The following is an 18,140-nucleotide window of genomic DNA, read 5'->3' on the forward strand; positions in this document are numbered from 1 at the left end:
AGGTCACAGCTGAAGCCTCGAAAATTAATATATTATTAACACCGTTGGGGAGAAGGTGAGGAAAAGCAAGGGTACCGAGGGAAGAAAAAGGAACCCTCAGGGACGGCATCACAGTTCATCTACATAAACGTGAATCCTCCCACACGGGCGAACGGGTCAGAGGAAAACAAATAGGAAGGAAAGGTTTTACCAAAACATCTTTCTACTCAGAGCTGCTGTGACAAATCCTTCTCCCCTTTGGGGAAAATGGTCCCAAACCTCTCGGGTTTCAAAGGGACTGGCGCATGGGACAGCGGTTTGGATGAACAGGAGCAGAGAGAGGGTGGTCCCGAGGTTTCTTCCCCTGCAGAGCCGGAGGCCGGGCACCTCGGGAGCCAGGAGCTGGAGGTCCCCTGCTCACCTCGGCTTCCACCAGCTTCTTCTTGATGCCTTCGGAAGAGTCCTCGCGGTTGTGCAGCTTCTCCAGCTCGCGCTCGGCCCGCTCCTTCGCCTGGCGAATGTTCTGCAGCAGCTCGGTGGCCTCCGTGCTGGCTTTCACGGCCTGAAAGGAGAAGGAACGGGGGAGAGATGGCCCAATTTATCCATGGAAAAAGATGGGGACCATCTCCTAAACAGGAAAAAAAATCGGGTCACACTGAATGGATATTTTTATCCATTTTTCAAAACATATAAACGTTTCATTTTATTCTGTGTTTCGTCTGTCCTAAGGTGCACTTATATTTTTCTTTTTAACATCACTGAATTTGGAAGGCATCTACGATTAAAATTGATGGTGTTTTTTTCTTTCTTGGGGTACAGAAGATAATGGGGTACCGGACAATCATTAGCATCTTAGATTCAATATAACATAATAAATGCAAACAAAAAGGTCTCGGGTTCATCTGCCCAGGTATTAATGTATTTACCCTGGACTGTTAATTGTCTCCCTATTTAATCATCTCATTTGCTGATTTTCCTAAGGGGAATCTGTACTACTTTTACAAGAAAACAAGATAAAAACTATAAACTTTTTTTTCTCAAATAAATACCTATCAAAGGGCATAACCACCACACTGTTCATGGTGACTCGCAAATTCATGTTTAAAGAAAAAACAGCGAACACTTTTGAAGTTAATTTTTATTTGGATCTTAACTGTACTGCAGCTCTTCCAGCATCACAGTAAAGATCTGAGTGTAAGAAACCAACAACTTCACTCATTTGCTTTATAGTTTTAAAACGTGAAAATGGCAAGGGAACTCCAACTTCGAGACCAGCACTGTCCAACGTGGGAGCTGCTCCCCACATGTGCCCGGTGAGCACTTGAAACATGGTTGCTGTGACTGGGAAATTAATTCTAAATTTTACTTAAGTTTAATTCATTTAAAAACTGAAGCAGTGTACTTTTTTTTTTTTTTGCGGTATGCGGGCCTCTCACTGTTGTGGCCTCTCCCGTTGCAGAGCACAGGCTCCGGACGCGCAGGCTCAGCGGCCATGGCTCACGGGCCCAGCCGCTCCGCGGCATGCGGGATCTTCCCGGACCGGGGCACGAACCCATGTCCCCTGCATCGGCAGGCGGACTCTCAACCACTGCGCCACCAGGGAAGCCCAGTGTACATGTTTTAATATCACTACATGCTGCAATATTTTGTATATAATGGATTAAGGAAACTATATCATTCAGAGGATTTTCCCTTTTTTAGTGTGGCTACTAGAAAACTTAAAATTACATCTGAGGCTGACATGTGTGGGTTGCTTCCCACTTCTACTGGAGAGCAGAGTTCTAGGAGATATGAATCCTCACACAAATTTCTAGCTGAAAGGCTTTCAGTAGTGAGCTCAAGAATAAGTAGGAAGGGGACAGATGAATGGATGCAGAAAATGTGGAATATCCAGGCCATGGAATACTATTCAGCCTCTGAAAAGGAGATCCTGTCACATGCTGTAACATGGATGAACCTCAAAGACATTGTGCTGAGCAAAATGAGCCAGTCACAAAAGGACAAATACTGTATGATTCCATCCATAGGAAGTACCTAAAGCAGTCAAAATCATACAAGCAAAGTAGATTAGCAGATGCAAACTATGATATATAGGATGGATAAACAAGGTCCTACTGTATAGCACAGGGAACTATATTCAATATCCTGTGAAAAAACATAATGGAAAAGAATATATATATGTATAACTGAGTCACTTTGCTGTACAGCAGAAAGTAACACGACACTGTAAGTCAACTACACTTCAATAAAATAAATAGAATGAAAAGGAAGGAGGGGGGCGGAGAGGGAGGGAGAGAGAGAGAGAGAGAGAGAGGAGGGAAGGAAGGAAGGAGGGAGGGAGGAAGAAGAAAGGTGGTTACGAAGGGTGGGGGTGGGGAGATTAGCATTTGGCAGGTAGAGAGTTTAAGTTTTGTGAGATGACAAAGTTCTCAAGATCTATCTCACAATGTGAATATATCTGACACTAAGGAACTGGACACAAAACAAGACAGTAAATGTAGTATGTTTTTAATAACACAATTTAATGTTATATGTTTTTAATAACACAAAAAGAAGGAACTCTTGGGGCTTCCCTGGTGGCGCAGTGCTTGGGAATCTGCCTGCTAATGCAGGGGACACAGGTTCGAGCCCTGGTCTGGGAGGATCCCACATGCCGCGGAGCAACTAGGCCCATGAGCCACAACTACTGAGCCTGAGCGTCTGAAGCCTGTGCTCCGCAACAAGAGAGGCCGCGATAGTGAGAGGCCCGCGCACCGCGATGAAGAGTGGCCCCCACTTGCCACAACTAGAGAAAGCCCTCGCAAGGAAACGAAGACCCAACACAGCAAAAATAAATAAATAAATTACTAAACTCCTACCCCCAACATCTTAAAAAAAAAAAAAAAGAAGGAACTCTTTTAAACACATTCACAAACGTTCTTGACATGAAAGGCCACATTCATCCTGGCCCTTTCTTTAGCATTTCCCGTGTTCACCTAAAGGAAGGGCCCTTTGCACACACTGTGCCCAATGCCATAAACCCATCCCACATCCCATCCCCAATCACCTGAGGACTACTGGTCCCTCCAGGTTCCCAATGCACAGGAAGACTGCCAACAGTCTCTGATTGAAAGCTGTCTGGGTCGTGAACAACATAGGCTTCTCCCATGCAAGATGGGGACCCGGTCCCCTGAAGGGAGACGAGACAGCCTCTTGGGTTCTGCTGTAGTACAATTAGAGCTTTGACTTGAGAGTCTCACAGAGCTTCGTGGTTTTTTTTGTTTGTTTTTTAAACAAACACTGCTTGACATGTCTCAAAAGGAGAAAGTATATTCAGAACTCTTGTATTTTCAGGTAATAACTCACTCTCCCTTCATTTTCCTTGGTGCTGGGTGACTAATTCTCCTTTGATCTCCTGTGCTCCAGGACAAAGCAAGAAGTATGTGGAAATGGGAGTAAGTTCCCCAAAACATCACCTCAGGCTTACCTTTTCTAGCTTCTCTTGGAGCTCCTGAATTTTGAGCTGCTGCTCAGCATTGATCTGTGATTAAAATCCCAGGAAATAAAGCAAAAAAGGCAAATTGGCATTAAGGTCTTGCTACATTTACTGCAGTCCTATTTTCTTGAGGTTTCTGTTGGGGTCTCTTTGTTTTGTTTTCTAATACCTACTGATGGAGAGGAAGAACAGTAGCCTATCAGAGAAACCTTTGAATGTCTCAGTGCAAACCTCCATGTGGACTATTTCTCTAGAACCAGCAACACACATACAGATGGCAAAAAAAGAGAAACAAAGTCGCCGGTACCCTAAAACAGTAAGAATTTTCCCATGTGTCTTACTGAGTGTCTGGGTTTGCGTGTTACTGTGAGTGGGCCTGACCAAAAAATATGAGGTGTCTTCTATCCCTTTTAGAAACATAGCTGAAGCTAAACATGGTCATCCAGAGACTGACCATCAAAATAAACCCAGAAGACAGTTCTCTATTCATCACAAGTGTATTCTTAACCAGTGACAGGCCACGGAGAGCAACATTTAAGAGGCTGTCTACCCAAAATCACGATACCAATAATTGAAAATACCTTCTCCAGTTTGGCATATTCTCCCACTTCAGGCTTCCCTTGATCTTTAGCCTGTAATTTAAAAGATACAACATATTGGAAAATCTCAAGAACCTAAAAGTCTTATAAGACAACACTACAGGCTTTCTTGGTCTCTGTGGCCAAAATAATGAGGATGATGATAAAAAAAAATTAAGTATCTTCTCTAACCAAGACCAGGAGGCTTTGCAGGGCACCCCATTATTTCCCAAACGTACACTCGTGAAGCTAGGATTCCCTTTATTATTGCTAAGATCATCCATGATTCTACTCCCAAAACACCCTCCCCGGCAGGGAGCTGGCTACCTTCATCAATTTATGCTGACATTCTGTTGCTTTCCGCTTGAACTCTTCGGCAGCCAGCCGAGACTCTCTGAGCTCCGATTCATAGAGATCACTCCGTCTTCTGGCCGAAACCAGGTCCTCTTCCAACTGATTCATCATTAACCTCATTTCTTCCACTTGAGCCTGGTACTCCTAAAGAGTAGGCAATGGAAGGAAGGTGAATTTTGGAACTCCTGAAAGGAAAGATGGGAGGTGAAGATGGAAAAACACAGACCACAGAGGGAAGACACAGTGAAGAGAGATCGGAGAGAATGGACCTAGAGAAAAGGTGAGTAGAAAGATGGGGATAAGGGCAAGGTGTGTGGAGGACGAGGAGGGAGAAAAGAATATTAAATCTTTAAACTGTTTTCATCTAGATCATGAATCACTAGTAACACCATTTGGAACAAATGTGCCTATACACAATAAGATCCTTTGAGCAAATAATATCGTACAAGAAGTGCAGAACCTTAAGACCTTTGTAACACAGGAGAGCTGGAAGGGATGTACTTTAAACAACCAGGATAATCTGCTTATGCGTAGCTTTCCTCCAAGGGTAATCATTTATACAGATTTGTCCTTTAGAAGTTATGTGCGCCTAACACAATTAGATATGGTACTAGTTTTAAAATTAACCTTTCAGATGGCACAAGGGGGTAATTGGAAATCTCAGTGGAGAGAATCTTGGAAGGTGAAACTCATCATGTCAGTTTCTCACCATTAATTTTTCTGGGCCCCAAACTGCATGATGAACTTAACGCTGCTCTTGAGAGGCAAGTCACCCTGAAATTTGGAAGAGTCAGGAAACACTGGCTCTGATCAAAGTAACTTGTGAGAAAGACTCTGAAAAGAGAATTACCTTGTTCCCTTGAGCAAAAGCCTTTAAAGTAATCCCAACAGCCCAACCTTTTCCAAATTGAATTTCTAAAATCAAAACAGGACATCTGGGGCTTCCCTGGTGGCGCAGTGGTTGAGAGTCCGCCTGCCGATGCGGGGGACGCGGGTTCGTGCCCCGGTCCGGGAGGATCCCACGTGCCGCAGAGCGGCTGGGCCCATGAGCCGTAGCCGCTGGGCCTGCGCGTCCGGGGCCTGTGCTCCGCGGCGGGGGAGGACACAGCAGTAAGAGGCCCGTGTACCACACACAAAAAAAAGGCTTGGTAAAAAATAAAAAATAAAAAAAATTTAAAAAAACAAAACAAAACAGGACATCTGCATCAAAGTTTTCCAAAACTGATTTACCAGAAGAAATGGGCAATGGTTTCGAAAACTTTGGGGCAAAGTATGAAAATATTCTGTTAGCAAAAGCAAAGCTTATATATATAAGGATTATGAATGAGCAGTTTATCCAATCCAAGGTGGCGGATATAAAATGAAAAGAATAAAGAATTAAGACTGTCTCTGACCTTCGCAATGTACAGTGATCATCTCTAAGATCCGTTCCCCCAAGAAATAACTGAAGAGGGATCAACTGAGCAAGGTTATGCTTTTAACCAATAAAATGTCTTTTTTCTTCTTTCTTTTTTTAGTAACAGAATATAAAGTAAACCTTTCATCCTTTGTAACAGGCAGTCCCCCCAGTGCACACTAAAGGGGAGGTGACGTCCTTATGAAAATAGATAGTTTTCATGTAAGCACATCTCTCTGTATTACTGGTACAGCGGAAAGCAGAAAAACTGAGCACAGGATGGAGCCTGGTCTCATTTCACTCCTTCCCACCCAAAAGCGTACAGTCGTCCCCGGTATCCACAGGGGAATGGCTCCAGAACCAAATCCGGTCCACAGGTGGTTGAAATCGCAGACATGGAACCCGTGGATACGGAGGGCCGACTGTATTGTTATTGAAGGTCAATCCTACAAGTCATGGGGCGCCAGGTTTTCTGGACGATGCCCACTAAGTGGGTGGTGCTGGGTTATATAAGCAAAGGTCTTTATAACCTACTGAACAATTATCTCAACTCACAGAATGGAACGTGAGCCGGTGATGTGAAACAGTACACCCTCTACTTGGGGTTTTTCTAGACCCCTCGGCCAGGGCTGTGTCATGACTTATTATGACTTTCATAGCTCTGGGTATTGTGCCTTCCTGGATCCCTTCCTCCATTAAAAAAAATATATATATATATTATATAGATATATAATATATATATAATATATTATATAATATATATCATATATATCATATATATTATATATATCATATATATATAAAATTCTATTTTACAATAGCATTCATATAAAGACAAAAACATTACCTATGAAAACCATTTCTTCTACCTAAAACTCATTTTTTTTCTTCTTATTTTAGAGTTTTAAAAAATCCAAAGTACCCACAGGCACAAATACCAAGCTGTGGAGAGAGCAAAGAGGTAGGAAGCACTCTTGGCCATCTTTTATCCTTGAGCTCCCTTGTCTGACTTAAACTTATGTCGGCAAGAAGGGAACGTAATTTCTGTGTTTTGTCAAGAGTGAGGACAGAGCGCTGTTCCCCCAACATCTCTCTTTCCTAAGCCATCAGCGCCCAGGGGGAGGAAGGCAAGAATCAGGCAACATCTCTGTCAGCAATCTGAGCCCTGGGGGCACCCAGCCTGCTACAAGCATCAAACAAAATTCCACCTCATTTATCGAGCCACTGTTACTCTGCTGGATACTTCAAGGAAATCCTATACATCCAACAGCTGACCAAATCCCTGCTTCAGGAAAACTCTGAGAGAAGATAATCAGGTCAGTTCCCAAGGACAGCTGAGAGGCAGCTGTATGTGTCTCAGCATGGGCTGAACTGTGGGTCACAGTTGAACAGGATCAGAATGGGGAACCGTGGACAACTTTTGGGTCCTGCCTCGAGTCATTCTTTGGAATGGAGCTTCAGAATTTTGTGGGAAGGAAGACACGGTCCTAGTCAATCAGAAATCCTGAAACCCAAACGCCTTCTGTGTTACCTGAACTTCTGTCTCCCTTCCAGGGATGGGGGGGGGAGGGGGGAGGGGAGGGGTGGGACGAAATCAGCAATTGCTACTGATGGAGCATGAATCTAACCATCATGTGAGACGCTTAGGTGTTTTTATTTGTTTATTTAATTTTTGGCCACTCCACGTGGGATCTCAGTTTCCCGACCGGGAATAGAACCCATGCCTCCTGCAGTGGGAACGCAGAGTCCTAACCACTGAACCACCAGGGAATTCCCTAGGTGTTTTTATTTTAAACCAAATTCAAGTGCTCCATTGGGGGTAGCTAAGCAGAAGCAACATATTTAAATAAACAGCGGTACAGAAATTGGCTTTGAGAGGAAGAGTGCGGAATAAATGGCAAACCTGGGAGGAATTGACAGGCTGCAAACCAAATACTAGGAGTTTGCGGAAAGTATTAAATGCTTTTTCCTGGATTGCAAACATCCTGCTCTCACCAAACTTACCGAGAGTCATTTTAATAAATCCTTCTTCCGATGAGAAATAAAATCTGAAACGAAGAAGTTTTCTCCCCCTCAAAATGGAACGCTTAGCAGTCATTAAATCTAAAATTCCACATGGATGCCAACTGTGGTATGAATCACAAAGGACATTTCTTTGAACTCAACCACCAGCATACACCTTTTCAAAGTGTCCTGATAATTCTGTTTCTATGGAATTTCACAGACACCAGCTGCTCCCTCTGGTGGCCAAGCACAGCTTTCATTTCCCCAGGATGCCACCAAAAGCAAATTTCCAACCACACTGAACTAACGGGAGAAAAAGAATCCTACCTCTTGAAACTTTTAGGATGAAAAACTGTGTTGATAAAAGGGGCAATGAGTCAACTGTCAAAGCAGATTTTTTCAAACTGTAGGTGTGACCTTCAAAATCTCTAAGTTAGTGTTGTTGTTCAGAAACCTGACAACCAATTTGCACCATTTCCTATGGACGTTTATTCAGAACACTTTTATCAAGCAAGAGGATATTAACCAATGATTTAAAAAGTATTAAGGTGATAATGAGATGATGCCAACAAAACATCCGAAACAGGAATTCTTTCTGTAAAGAACAGCTAATGAATCAAATTATTTGCCGGAGTTTCTTGCATTAGCACCACCCAGATGGCTAAGTGTGCGTTACCCAGAGACGAAAATGTTCATTTCCATCACTGTTTCCACTAGATTTTCTGAAGTGAATGAGAGTTGCCTGGCAGCTGATAATTCAGCTCTCCGATTGCTCAGTGCATTCTCTTCATTAAAGTTTCTATTCACAGTTTCTTCAAAGGACCAAAAAAAAAAAAAAAAAAAATCCATGCTAAAAAGGAAACAGTGAAGTGAAATAAAAATGAACCATCTAGAAAGAAACTCCTTTTAGAAATAGAGGGGGTAAAAAAAGAGAGTAGGCTTTTTAAAGGTCTGGATTCTCTTTTCTGAACACACAAGGGAGGGCTTTCTGTAGTCAGATTTGCCGTGTCAATTCTGACTCGGCCTTAACTGCTCAAACTCTTCTTCCAGGATAAGTCTTTAGATAAGTAAGACTATGAAGTACCCTGGCTTTTCTCAAAAACTTAAAGTGCATCTGATAAGCTATGAAAACATTAATTTTTTTTTTAATGGTCTAAAGCAGAGGTTGGCAAACTCTTTTGGTAAAATGCTAGATACGAAGCAATTTCAGTTTTGCAGTCCATGTGGTCTCTGTCACAAGCACTCACCTCTGCCACTGTAGCATGATCAGCAGCTATGGGCAGTACCTAAATGAATGGCTGCACTGTGTTCCAATAAAACTTTATAAACACTGAAATTTGAATTCCATATGAAATATTCTTCTTCTTTTGAGTTTTTTCCCCCGTTTAAAAAATGCAAAAGCCATTCTTAGCTTGTGGTCATGAAAAACAGGTGGTTGGCCAGATTCTCACCCACAGGCTGCAGTTTGCCCACCCCTGCTCTAAACCTACACCTTCGATTGAAAAGAGTAGCCATCATGGGGTCCAGACTTCACAAGGAGCTAGACAGAACAAGGACTCTGCCATTTATATAAATCATGGAGAATCTAAAAGTTCCAAATGACCTACATAACTTTCTCTCCTCACCGCCCCCCCTTCCCTCTCTCTGTCCCTCAAACACCTCTCCTGAAATGAGAGGTCCGGTTGGTGCCCTGCTCCCAGGCAGGGAGCCATACCTGCTCTTTGATTTCTTGGAGCTTCCGGCTCTGCTCTCTGATATCGTGGAGAAGCTGCAGTGCTTTGTCGTCCTCCTGGGACACCTCCATCCGTGCTTGCTCCAAACTTCGCTTTAAGCTCTGCGGAAAGCAAAATTTTAATAGGGTTGTCCTGTGGATCCTGCCCTGTTTGAAAAGATTCATTAAGGGAGCTGCAGGCTGCTTCGCAGACACCAAGATGGTTTCAGGTGACGGGCCAAAGTCGACAACTTCCGGTGAGTCGCTGATTCCAGGTTTCATCCTGTAAAACCCCTTGGTTCAAGAAACATCATCTCAAACCTTATGACCTTATGGATCCAGCCTGAAACTGCATCCGCCTGTTTCCTACCTGCCCTAGCAGATGCTTACTTGTACGTTCAGGACTAAAAACTAATAAGATCCCTTAGCCATGAAACCATCATTGGGGTGGCTACAAAGTCGTTTCTGGAATAGCAGTTATTCGAGGACTGTCAAGTATATATCCCTCTTTCAAAGTAGCAATGGCTTCATTCTCTGCCCAGGTGCCATTTAAGACTCCAAGCAAACTATTTCCACCTCCTGGCTTACGTTTCCTGGACACCTTTCATCCAAAAGGTTCCCTCAATGCTTCAGTGACACTGAAATATAGATCTGAAATACAAAGCTGAATAACTTTACCCACCACTGAAAGGAGGCCAGATCTGAAATGGAAACATAGCAGTTATTCTTAATCAGCCACGCTCTATAGATTTCCTCTCCCTTGTGAAAAAAAAAAAAAAAACACTTGAAAAATGTGTGATTCAACTTGTTAAGACTGTACATTAAAAAACACCTGAATGAAAAGTTTTAACGAGACAATGGAGAAGACAGTCCACTCTTGTGAAGGAAAGAAAAAAAAAAGTCGCATGATAAAAGATGACAGAGGGTCTGGGTTTTAAAGGCTGAGTTTTGCTTGTTGCTGCGCTGGTTCTAGGCAATGGAATATTGATTTGGGACAGATTCAAAATACATTTTCTTGCACTTATTTGGGAGCTTGGTTCCTGAGGCTGACTGTGCTGGACACGAGGTGGAGCAGAGAGGTTGGGATGGGAGATGCTGAGACCCTCTGCAACGCCGTCTATGCCCGTCTCCAGGCTCCTACCTGGACTTTCTGAGCCTGATCTCAGGCCTCTGGGCCCTCACGCCCGGCTCCCGCTACTCTGCACATCACAGGTCTTGCTCGTGCGTCCTCCCTCTCTCTCCTCTCTGCCCCTGGCTGTGATGTGCCTCATGATGCTGTCACGAAACAGGATGAGACACACACGACGGGAAGTGCCCGCTCCGAGGGAAGGGGGCTTTGGGGGGAAGGCTCACACTGCACTCTGTGATGTAGGTAGCAAGGTCCTGCTCCAGGAGGGATCTCTGAGTCTCAGAGGCCTTCAGCTCCACCTCCTTCTGACTAAGCACAGCCTCCACCTCTGATACTCTCCGATGTAACCGGGTCATTTCCTGCTCCATCTGAAATAAACACAGCGACACGTTAAAAAGGCCCGGGGGGGCGGGGGGGGGGTGTTCATCAGGAGCAATTGCATCTCAAGCCGCCTCTGAGACCACCTGGTGGTCCCGGCTGGCGCTAACTCGCCAAAAGGCTGGGATGGAAATACCATGGTTTCTTCGCCTGGGAGCGCACAGGTCTTCGTAAGGGCAGTCACCAATGCTAAGTCGCTCCTCTCATGCAAGGCTGGGTTCACACTCGATCACTTCTCTAACCCAGTGAGCGAGGAAGCCACAATCACCATTTTTTTCACCTGTTTGCTTTTTTTGGGTTTGGTTTGGTTTTTTTGCAGACGTCAGTTTAATTTTATCCCAAATCCATCTTGATCCCCCCCATCTCCTTGCAAAGATCTAGAGGACAAATCCAGGACAGGGCAAGGAGATATGGATTCGTCTGCACTCTTAGGAGTCCCAGGCAAGAAGTGACTCTTATGAGCTTCCAGAGAGCTGCCCCTGGGCAGAAACAGTGAGCGTTAAGAGACGTTGAGCATAATCAACACAGTGGCCGCAGTTACATAAGCAGGAGTTTTTAAAGACTAGGAAGAGAGACTTCGCATCACTCAAAGCAGATGGGATGCATCTCGGCCACAGGTGAGGACCCACGCCACCTGCCAGAAGACGCAGACGTCTAGCTGGGTCATGCTGAGGAACTGGCCGCTTTATATCCAGGGCCTCCTCTGGTTAAGATTTAAAGGATTTACGGCAGCGTCAAGGCCCGAATTCATCTCCCTCTGAGCTGCCGGAGGCGCGACTTCAGCGCGGGAAGGATCAGGTGGCTCGGCGCCAGCGGCGGCCCCGGGCGGATCCCTTGGCATATATTGACGGGAGGCTCCTGCAGCAAGGAGGGAGGCCGGCTGCGGAAATAAATACCTTGTGACACTTGTCCTGGGAGTCCTGCAGCTCTTTGCTTTTGATGAGAAGTTTCTTTTCCATGGAGCTAGTCTTGGCAGGGGAGTCCAGACTTGACACAACAGACCTGGATGGAAGAAAACCAACGTCAAGGAGGCGGGTGGGTGGGCCTGAAAAGCTGCATTCAGAAACTGCGGCAGAGTTTGGGATTAGCAGATGCAAACTATTCTGTACAGAATGGATAAACAACAAGGTCCTGCTGTATAGAGCAGGGGAATATATTCAATACCCTGTGATAAACCATAATGGAAAAGAATATGAAAAGGCATGTATATGTATGGGTAACTGAGTCACTCTGCCATACAGCAGAAATTAACACAACATTGTAAATCAACTGTACTCGATAAAATAAATTAAAAAAAGAAACAAGAAACACTGCGGCAGAGGCCACAAGACCTGCCAGCATCCTTGGCCATCAACACAGCTGGCTCAAGCAGCTTCTAATAACACCAAGGCCATGAGGCAGAGAGGTGGACAGGACCAAGAACTCTGGAAGCAGGAGAGCCTGAGTGTAAATTTAGTCACCGTTGACCTGAGGCGATGATTCAGCCTCCCTGAGCCTCTGTTTCCATTTCTAGGAGGTAGAACGATAATAAAAGGACCTACCACAACAGGAGAGCGTGGGCATTAAGTACACGGCATTTGTGCTGATACGGCTTTATTCACTTACTCACTAAACGGATGTGTACCGTGCACCTACACTGCTCCAGGCACTGGAAGAGCAGTGGACAAGACAGACACGGTCCCTGCCCTCCTGGAGCTGACATTCTCAGAGGGCACACAGAATGCATCAGGCAGACACACAAACTAAAAGGTTACAGATGTTGCCAAAGAAGGAAATGGGGTGATGTGCTATGGCAGAGGAAATGGATCAGGGGCCTGCTTCTCTGTGCGGTGACATCTGAGCTGACACCTGAAGGATGAGAAGGCGCTGACCCTCCAAAGCTCTGGAAGGAAACAAGCTCCAGGGAGGGGGTGGATAACGCCAAGGTCTTGACGCAGGACTGAGCTAACACATCAAGTGCCCAATGGTATCAGTTAACTATACTGACCAAATTGTTGTTTATTCCATCCCCAAGCTAGCCAGTTTGGTTCTGTTTCATTTTACAGAAACAGCTAACACTAATTATGTTGGCTAAATAATGTCCCTCCACCAAGATGTCCACATTCTAATCTCTGGAACCTGTGGATCTGTCACCCCATGTGGCAAAGGGGACTTCGCAGATGTGATTACGTTAGGATTTTGAGATGGAGAGGCTATCCTGGATTACATGCGGTGGGGGTCCAACATAACCACAAGGGTCCTCTTAAGATGGAAGCAGAGGGAGAGAGAGAGGTGACGACAGAAGTAGGGTCACAGTCAGAGGGAGGCTGGAAGATGCTACGCTGTTGGCTGTGGAAACGGGGGAAGGGGCCACAAGCCAAGGAAACTGGGCAGCCTCTAGAAGCTGAAAAAGGCCAAGGAAACTGATTCTTTCCTAGAGGCTCCAGAGGGTGCAGCCTTGTACACCTTACTTCCAGCCCAGTAAAATTCACCTTGGACTTCTGACCTCCAGAAATATAAAGTAATAAACCTGTGTTGTTGTAAGCCACTAAATTTGTGGTCACTTGTTACAGCAGCCAGAGGAAACTCATACACTTACTGACCACCGATTCTGTATGCACGGTTCTGTCCTAAAGCGAGGCATGTTTTAACTCTTTAGTCCCCACAACGACTCTATGAGACATTATTCTCATTTTATAGATGAGCAAACTGAGGCCCAGAGAGCTTAAGTAACCTGCCAGTTAATAAATGGCTTCTGTTGGTCCCAATAGGGAACCGGGGTAAAGAGACTGACGATGCACCTGATATAACACTCAGGATAGTATCACAAAAATAATGTAGCGTGACCTCCTAAGAATGGGCTAGAAGGATGCTCTCTCCACAAGGACGTACTTACCCACACACATACACATAACTCACACACCCTGCCTCATTCCTAAAAGCAGTTAATTATGGGTGGAGGGACTTGCCTGGTGGTCCAGTGGGTAAGACTCCATGCTCCCAATGCAGGGGGCCCAGGTTTGATCCCTGGTCGGGGAACTAGATCCCGCACACATGCTACAACTAAGAACTCCGCGTGCCGCAACTAAAGATCCCGCATGCCGCAACAAAGATCCTGTGTGCCACAACTAAGACCCAGCCCAGCCAAAATAAATAAATAAATAGTTTTGTTTGTTTTAATCTGTTTAAAAAAAAATTATGGGTGGAGATAACAGTTCTCATACAGGGCAGCTTCCCTCAGTGGTTGGCACCCTGGGCATGAACACTGGGACTGGTGAAGGGCAGAGCTACAGAAATAGCTGACAAAGGTTCTTCTGCACGGAGGGGCATGTGGCAGAGCCCACTGCTGCCCCATTGTCCGATTTTTGTTGCCTTAGTAACGGGGTTGCAGGAGCTGGTTGTCAGAGAGCACTTGCGTCCTACCAGCAGGTGAAAGTTCTGCTTTCCACTGCCCCAGACTACCTCCCTGCCTAAGAGGTCAGTTCCCTGCAGCAGCTGAGGTCTCTCTCCTCACAGCTCCCAGCCCAGTGACAGGGGGTGGCGTGATGGTGCTGGCTTGCTGTACCCCAGTGACAGCTCCCAACACACATACTGTAGGGCAGCCAAGTGAGTCAACACCCAGAGTCATGCAGCTCTGTTCAAAATCTGACCTTGCCACTCACTCTGTGAGCGTCGATTTCCTCATCTGTAAAATGGGGATAATTCTCAACCTACTTCCAAGAGTGCTTATGAGGATTAAGTGAGATAACCCACGGGAAGTCCTTATCACAGTGCCTGGCACATCATGAGGGTTCAATAAATGTCAACCGTCACTACTATCACTGTGGTTTCTATCATCATTACCTTTGCAACGGTGTGAGCAGCACATGCCTCGCAGGCCTAAAACCCTTGCTTGAAACAGTGAAACTTGGGACTTCCCTGGTGATCCAGTGGTTAAGAACCCGCCTTCCAATGCAGGGGACACAGATTCGATCCCTGGTCGGGGAACTAAGATCCCACATGCCACGGGGCGACTAAGCCCACGTGCCACAACTAAGACCCGACACAGCCAAGTAAATAAATAAATACTAAAAAGAAAAGAGAAAGAAAGAAATAGTGAAACTCAGGGGGCTGAATTTGCTCCATGCTATTATTCACATTAGAACAAATGTTGATTATTCACAGAAATGGGCACCGGGGACTGAAATCCAGAAATAAATCTTTTTTTAAAATCTCACTTTGGGCTAAAAATTTTAACCAAGTTCTGCTCCCCTCACTGGCCTATTTTCTACCTAAATCTAGTCAAAACACATACAAACACATTTTTTTTTTTTAACGTGAGATGAAATGGGTTGCTTGGCACGGCCTTGAGTTGCCTTCGCTATTTCCTTTATTCCTGATGTTATTCTGGTGGGTGGGGTAGAGAAGACCCGACCACCCAAGGAGGGAGGGATGATCCACAGACCGGGTCCCGGTCCTTCAGTCATCAGAAGTCACCCACACTGACACAAGTCAGGGATGACAAGAGGGGCCATGGCTCTCTGGGCCTGAGCACAAAACCAGCACCCCTGGAGAAGAACGATTACATGGGTGCATGATGATGGGACAGGAGGTGGCTCTGAAAACTTGATGACACGTGGAGGGCAGGCTCCAGAGGGGTGTAAAGTGTGCTCCTGTGGGTACAAAGCCCACTGCTTATTCACCCAAAAAGAGCCTTTCTAGGTCACCTGTTAACGGGGCCCAGAATCAGGGAGATGCGCAGCCCCCATCCACTGACACGCACAGGAGACGATGCACCAGCCCCTCCCCGTCACCAGAGTCCAACTCCCTCATTCTGCTATTTTGATGCTTGACAAATGTTCACTGTTTAGAAGTTCTAAGTATGGCAATTAAGTCTCTTCAGAATAAAGGTGCTAAAGAAATCTTTTTTTTTTTTTTAGAATAAATAAAAATTACATCTAAAAAAAAAAAAAGCTGGGGGCTTCTCTGGTGGCGCAGTGGTTAAGAATCCACCTGCCAAGGCAGGGGTCACGGGTTCGATCCCTGGTCTGGGAAGATCCCACATGCCGCAGAGCAACTAAGCCCGTGCACCACAACTACTGAGCCTGCGCTCTAGAGCCCACGAGCCACAACTACTGAAGCCCGCGCGCCTAGAGCCCATGCTCTGCAACAAGAGAAGCCACTGCAATGAGAAGCCTGCATACCGCAACAAAGAGTAGCCCCCGCTCGCCGCAACTAGAGAAAGCCCACGCAGCAACAAAGACCCAACGCAGCCATAAATAAATAAATAAATAAATTTATTTTTAAAAAGCTATGGTAAGTTTGCTGTGACTAAACCCAGGTTGTAGCAACAATCCCGTAAACAGTAATGGGATTGGAGGATGAGGCTGGGGGATGAGGACAGAAGGGGGAAAGGTCACTGCAGCTTTCTAGGATGACTCTGGTCTTCAGATCGGCTACACATTAGAATCACTTGAAGAGCTTTTTAAAAATTACCGATGTCAGCCAGTGAAAACACTCGTGTGACAGTATAATGGTGGATACACGTTATCATACCATTGTCCTTACTCACAGAATGTACACCACCAAGAGTGAACCCTAAATAGGGAGGTTCAGTGATTGTAACAAAGGCACCCCTCTGGGGGGGATGTTGATAACGCATGAGTGGGGGGCAGGAGGCATATGGTAAATCTCTGTACCTCTTGCTAGTATTGCTGTGAGCCTAAAACTGTTCTAAAAAAAACTAAAGTTAAAAAAAAGAAACTGATATCCAGGGCCCAACCAGACCAATTAAATCAGAGACAGAAAGGGTGGGAGTGGGGCCTGGGTAACACCATTTTTATTAAGCTCCCAGGCGATTCTAACGTACAAACAGGCTTGAGAACCATGGTGCTAATGAGAACAAAGTACGGTGATTTAAGGTCCAGGCATTTAAAACTCACAGTATGACCGCCCCCAGCATTTGCTTCCAGGTGGCACTTTGGTCAGGCCATTTAACTGGTGCCTTTTGGTCACTCTTTCAGCGGAAACACAATTTTGAAGTTAATCATGGTAAGCTACGAATTTCAAGAAAATGTACAGATTTCAGACACTGATTAAAGACTATTCCTACCCCCTCCATTTTAATAATTCAACTAAAATATACCATTTCCATGAATTTCTATAAAAGAAATATACTAGAGACAGGTATGGCTCAACTTGACGTATTTGTATTCTATTTATTTTTCATGTAGACACTTAGGCCAATTCAATCACGAGTGTCAATGATAAGTAAGCTCTCAATATGTACTTCTTGAATGAACAGATTCCCCCCCAGTAGATATTATGAAATATTATCACAACTTACTTACTTTTTCTAGGATTTTCATTATCCGTCCTTCTGACTTTGAAAGCAAGAGCAAATTATTGCTGACATCTGTACTATTCTAGAATTGACTGCGATGTAAATCATAGCTTGAGAGGCCTGATCCAAAGCTGGCCTCAGAGCCACCGGACTATTACCAAATTCAGCACTGTCCTCTTCAAGTAGCAACTCTGCTGGTCTAAAATCATCCTGAAAAGTACCATTTCATCAAGCGTGGTAATATTTAAAGAGCCGGTGCTATTGTTTCTTTAAGAGAAGGAAAGTACAAAAAATCCTGTAATTGGTTGTAACTCTAAAGCTATCGGAGATGGGCATGGAATTGCTGTAAAGAAACTATTTCTGTTGACCCTGAAATGGAACAGAGTCTACCTACTAACTTAAGAAAGAGTTGCCAGGGCTTCCCTGATGGCACAGTGGTTGAGAATCCGCCTGCCAATGCAGGGGACATGGGTTTGAGCCCTGGTCCGGGAAGATCCTACATGCCGCGGAGCAACTAAACCCGTGCGCCACAACTACTGAGCCTGCGCTCTAGAGCCTGCGAGCCACAACTACTGAGCCCACATGCCACAACTACTGAAGCCTGCGCACCTAGAGCCCGTGCTCTGCAACAAGAGAAGCCACCGCAATGAGAAGCCTGTGCAGCACAACGAAGAGTAGCCCCCGCTCGCTACAACTGGAGAAAGCCCACGCACAGCAACAAAGACCCAACGCAGCCAAAAACAAATAAATTTACAAAGAAAGAATTGCCAGAATTCTCCTTTGTTCTCAAAATTCTCAAACTTCAACAGATACGGGCATACCTTGTTTTACTGTG

General features: G+C 45.2%; 1 protein-coding gene across 1 annotated transcript in view; it reads right to left on the reverse strand.

Moving 5' to 3' along the window:
• The window catches only part of CIT (citron rho-interacting serine/threonine kinase), a 169,569-nt gene that overhangs the window by 67,472 nt on the left and 83,957 nt on the right, over nt 1-18,140 (reverse strand). Inside the window, exons 11-17 of the mRNA XM_029222385.1 lie at nt 11,901-12,006; nt 10,851-10,994; nt 9,501-9,620; nt 4,360-4,530; nt 4,036-4,086; nt 3,446-3,499; nt 401-541 (exon numbers count right to left, since the gene is read on the reverse strand). Coding sequence (XP_029078218.1) covers nt 401-541; nt 3,446-3,499; nt 4,036-4,086; nt 4,360-4,530; nt 9,501-9,620; nt 10,851-10,994; nt 11,901-12,006 — 787 coding nt within the window. The remainder of the gene's footprint in view (nt 1-400; nt 542-3,445; nt 3,500-4,035; nt 4,087-4,359; nt 4,531-9,500; nt 9,621-10,850; nt 10,995-11,900; nt 12,007-18,140) is intronic.

This window comes from Monodon monoceros, unplaced genomic scaffold, assembly GCF_005190385.1.
Source record: "Monodon monoceros isolate NGI ecotype Baffin Bay Population unplaced genomic scaffold, NGI_Narwhal_1 Super_Scaffold_1, whole genome shotgun sequence".
NCBI classification, from domain to species: Eukaryota; Metazoa; Chordata; class Mammalia; order Artiodactyla; family Monodontidae; genus Monodon; species Monodon monoceros.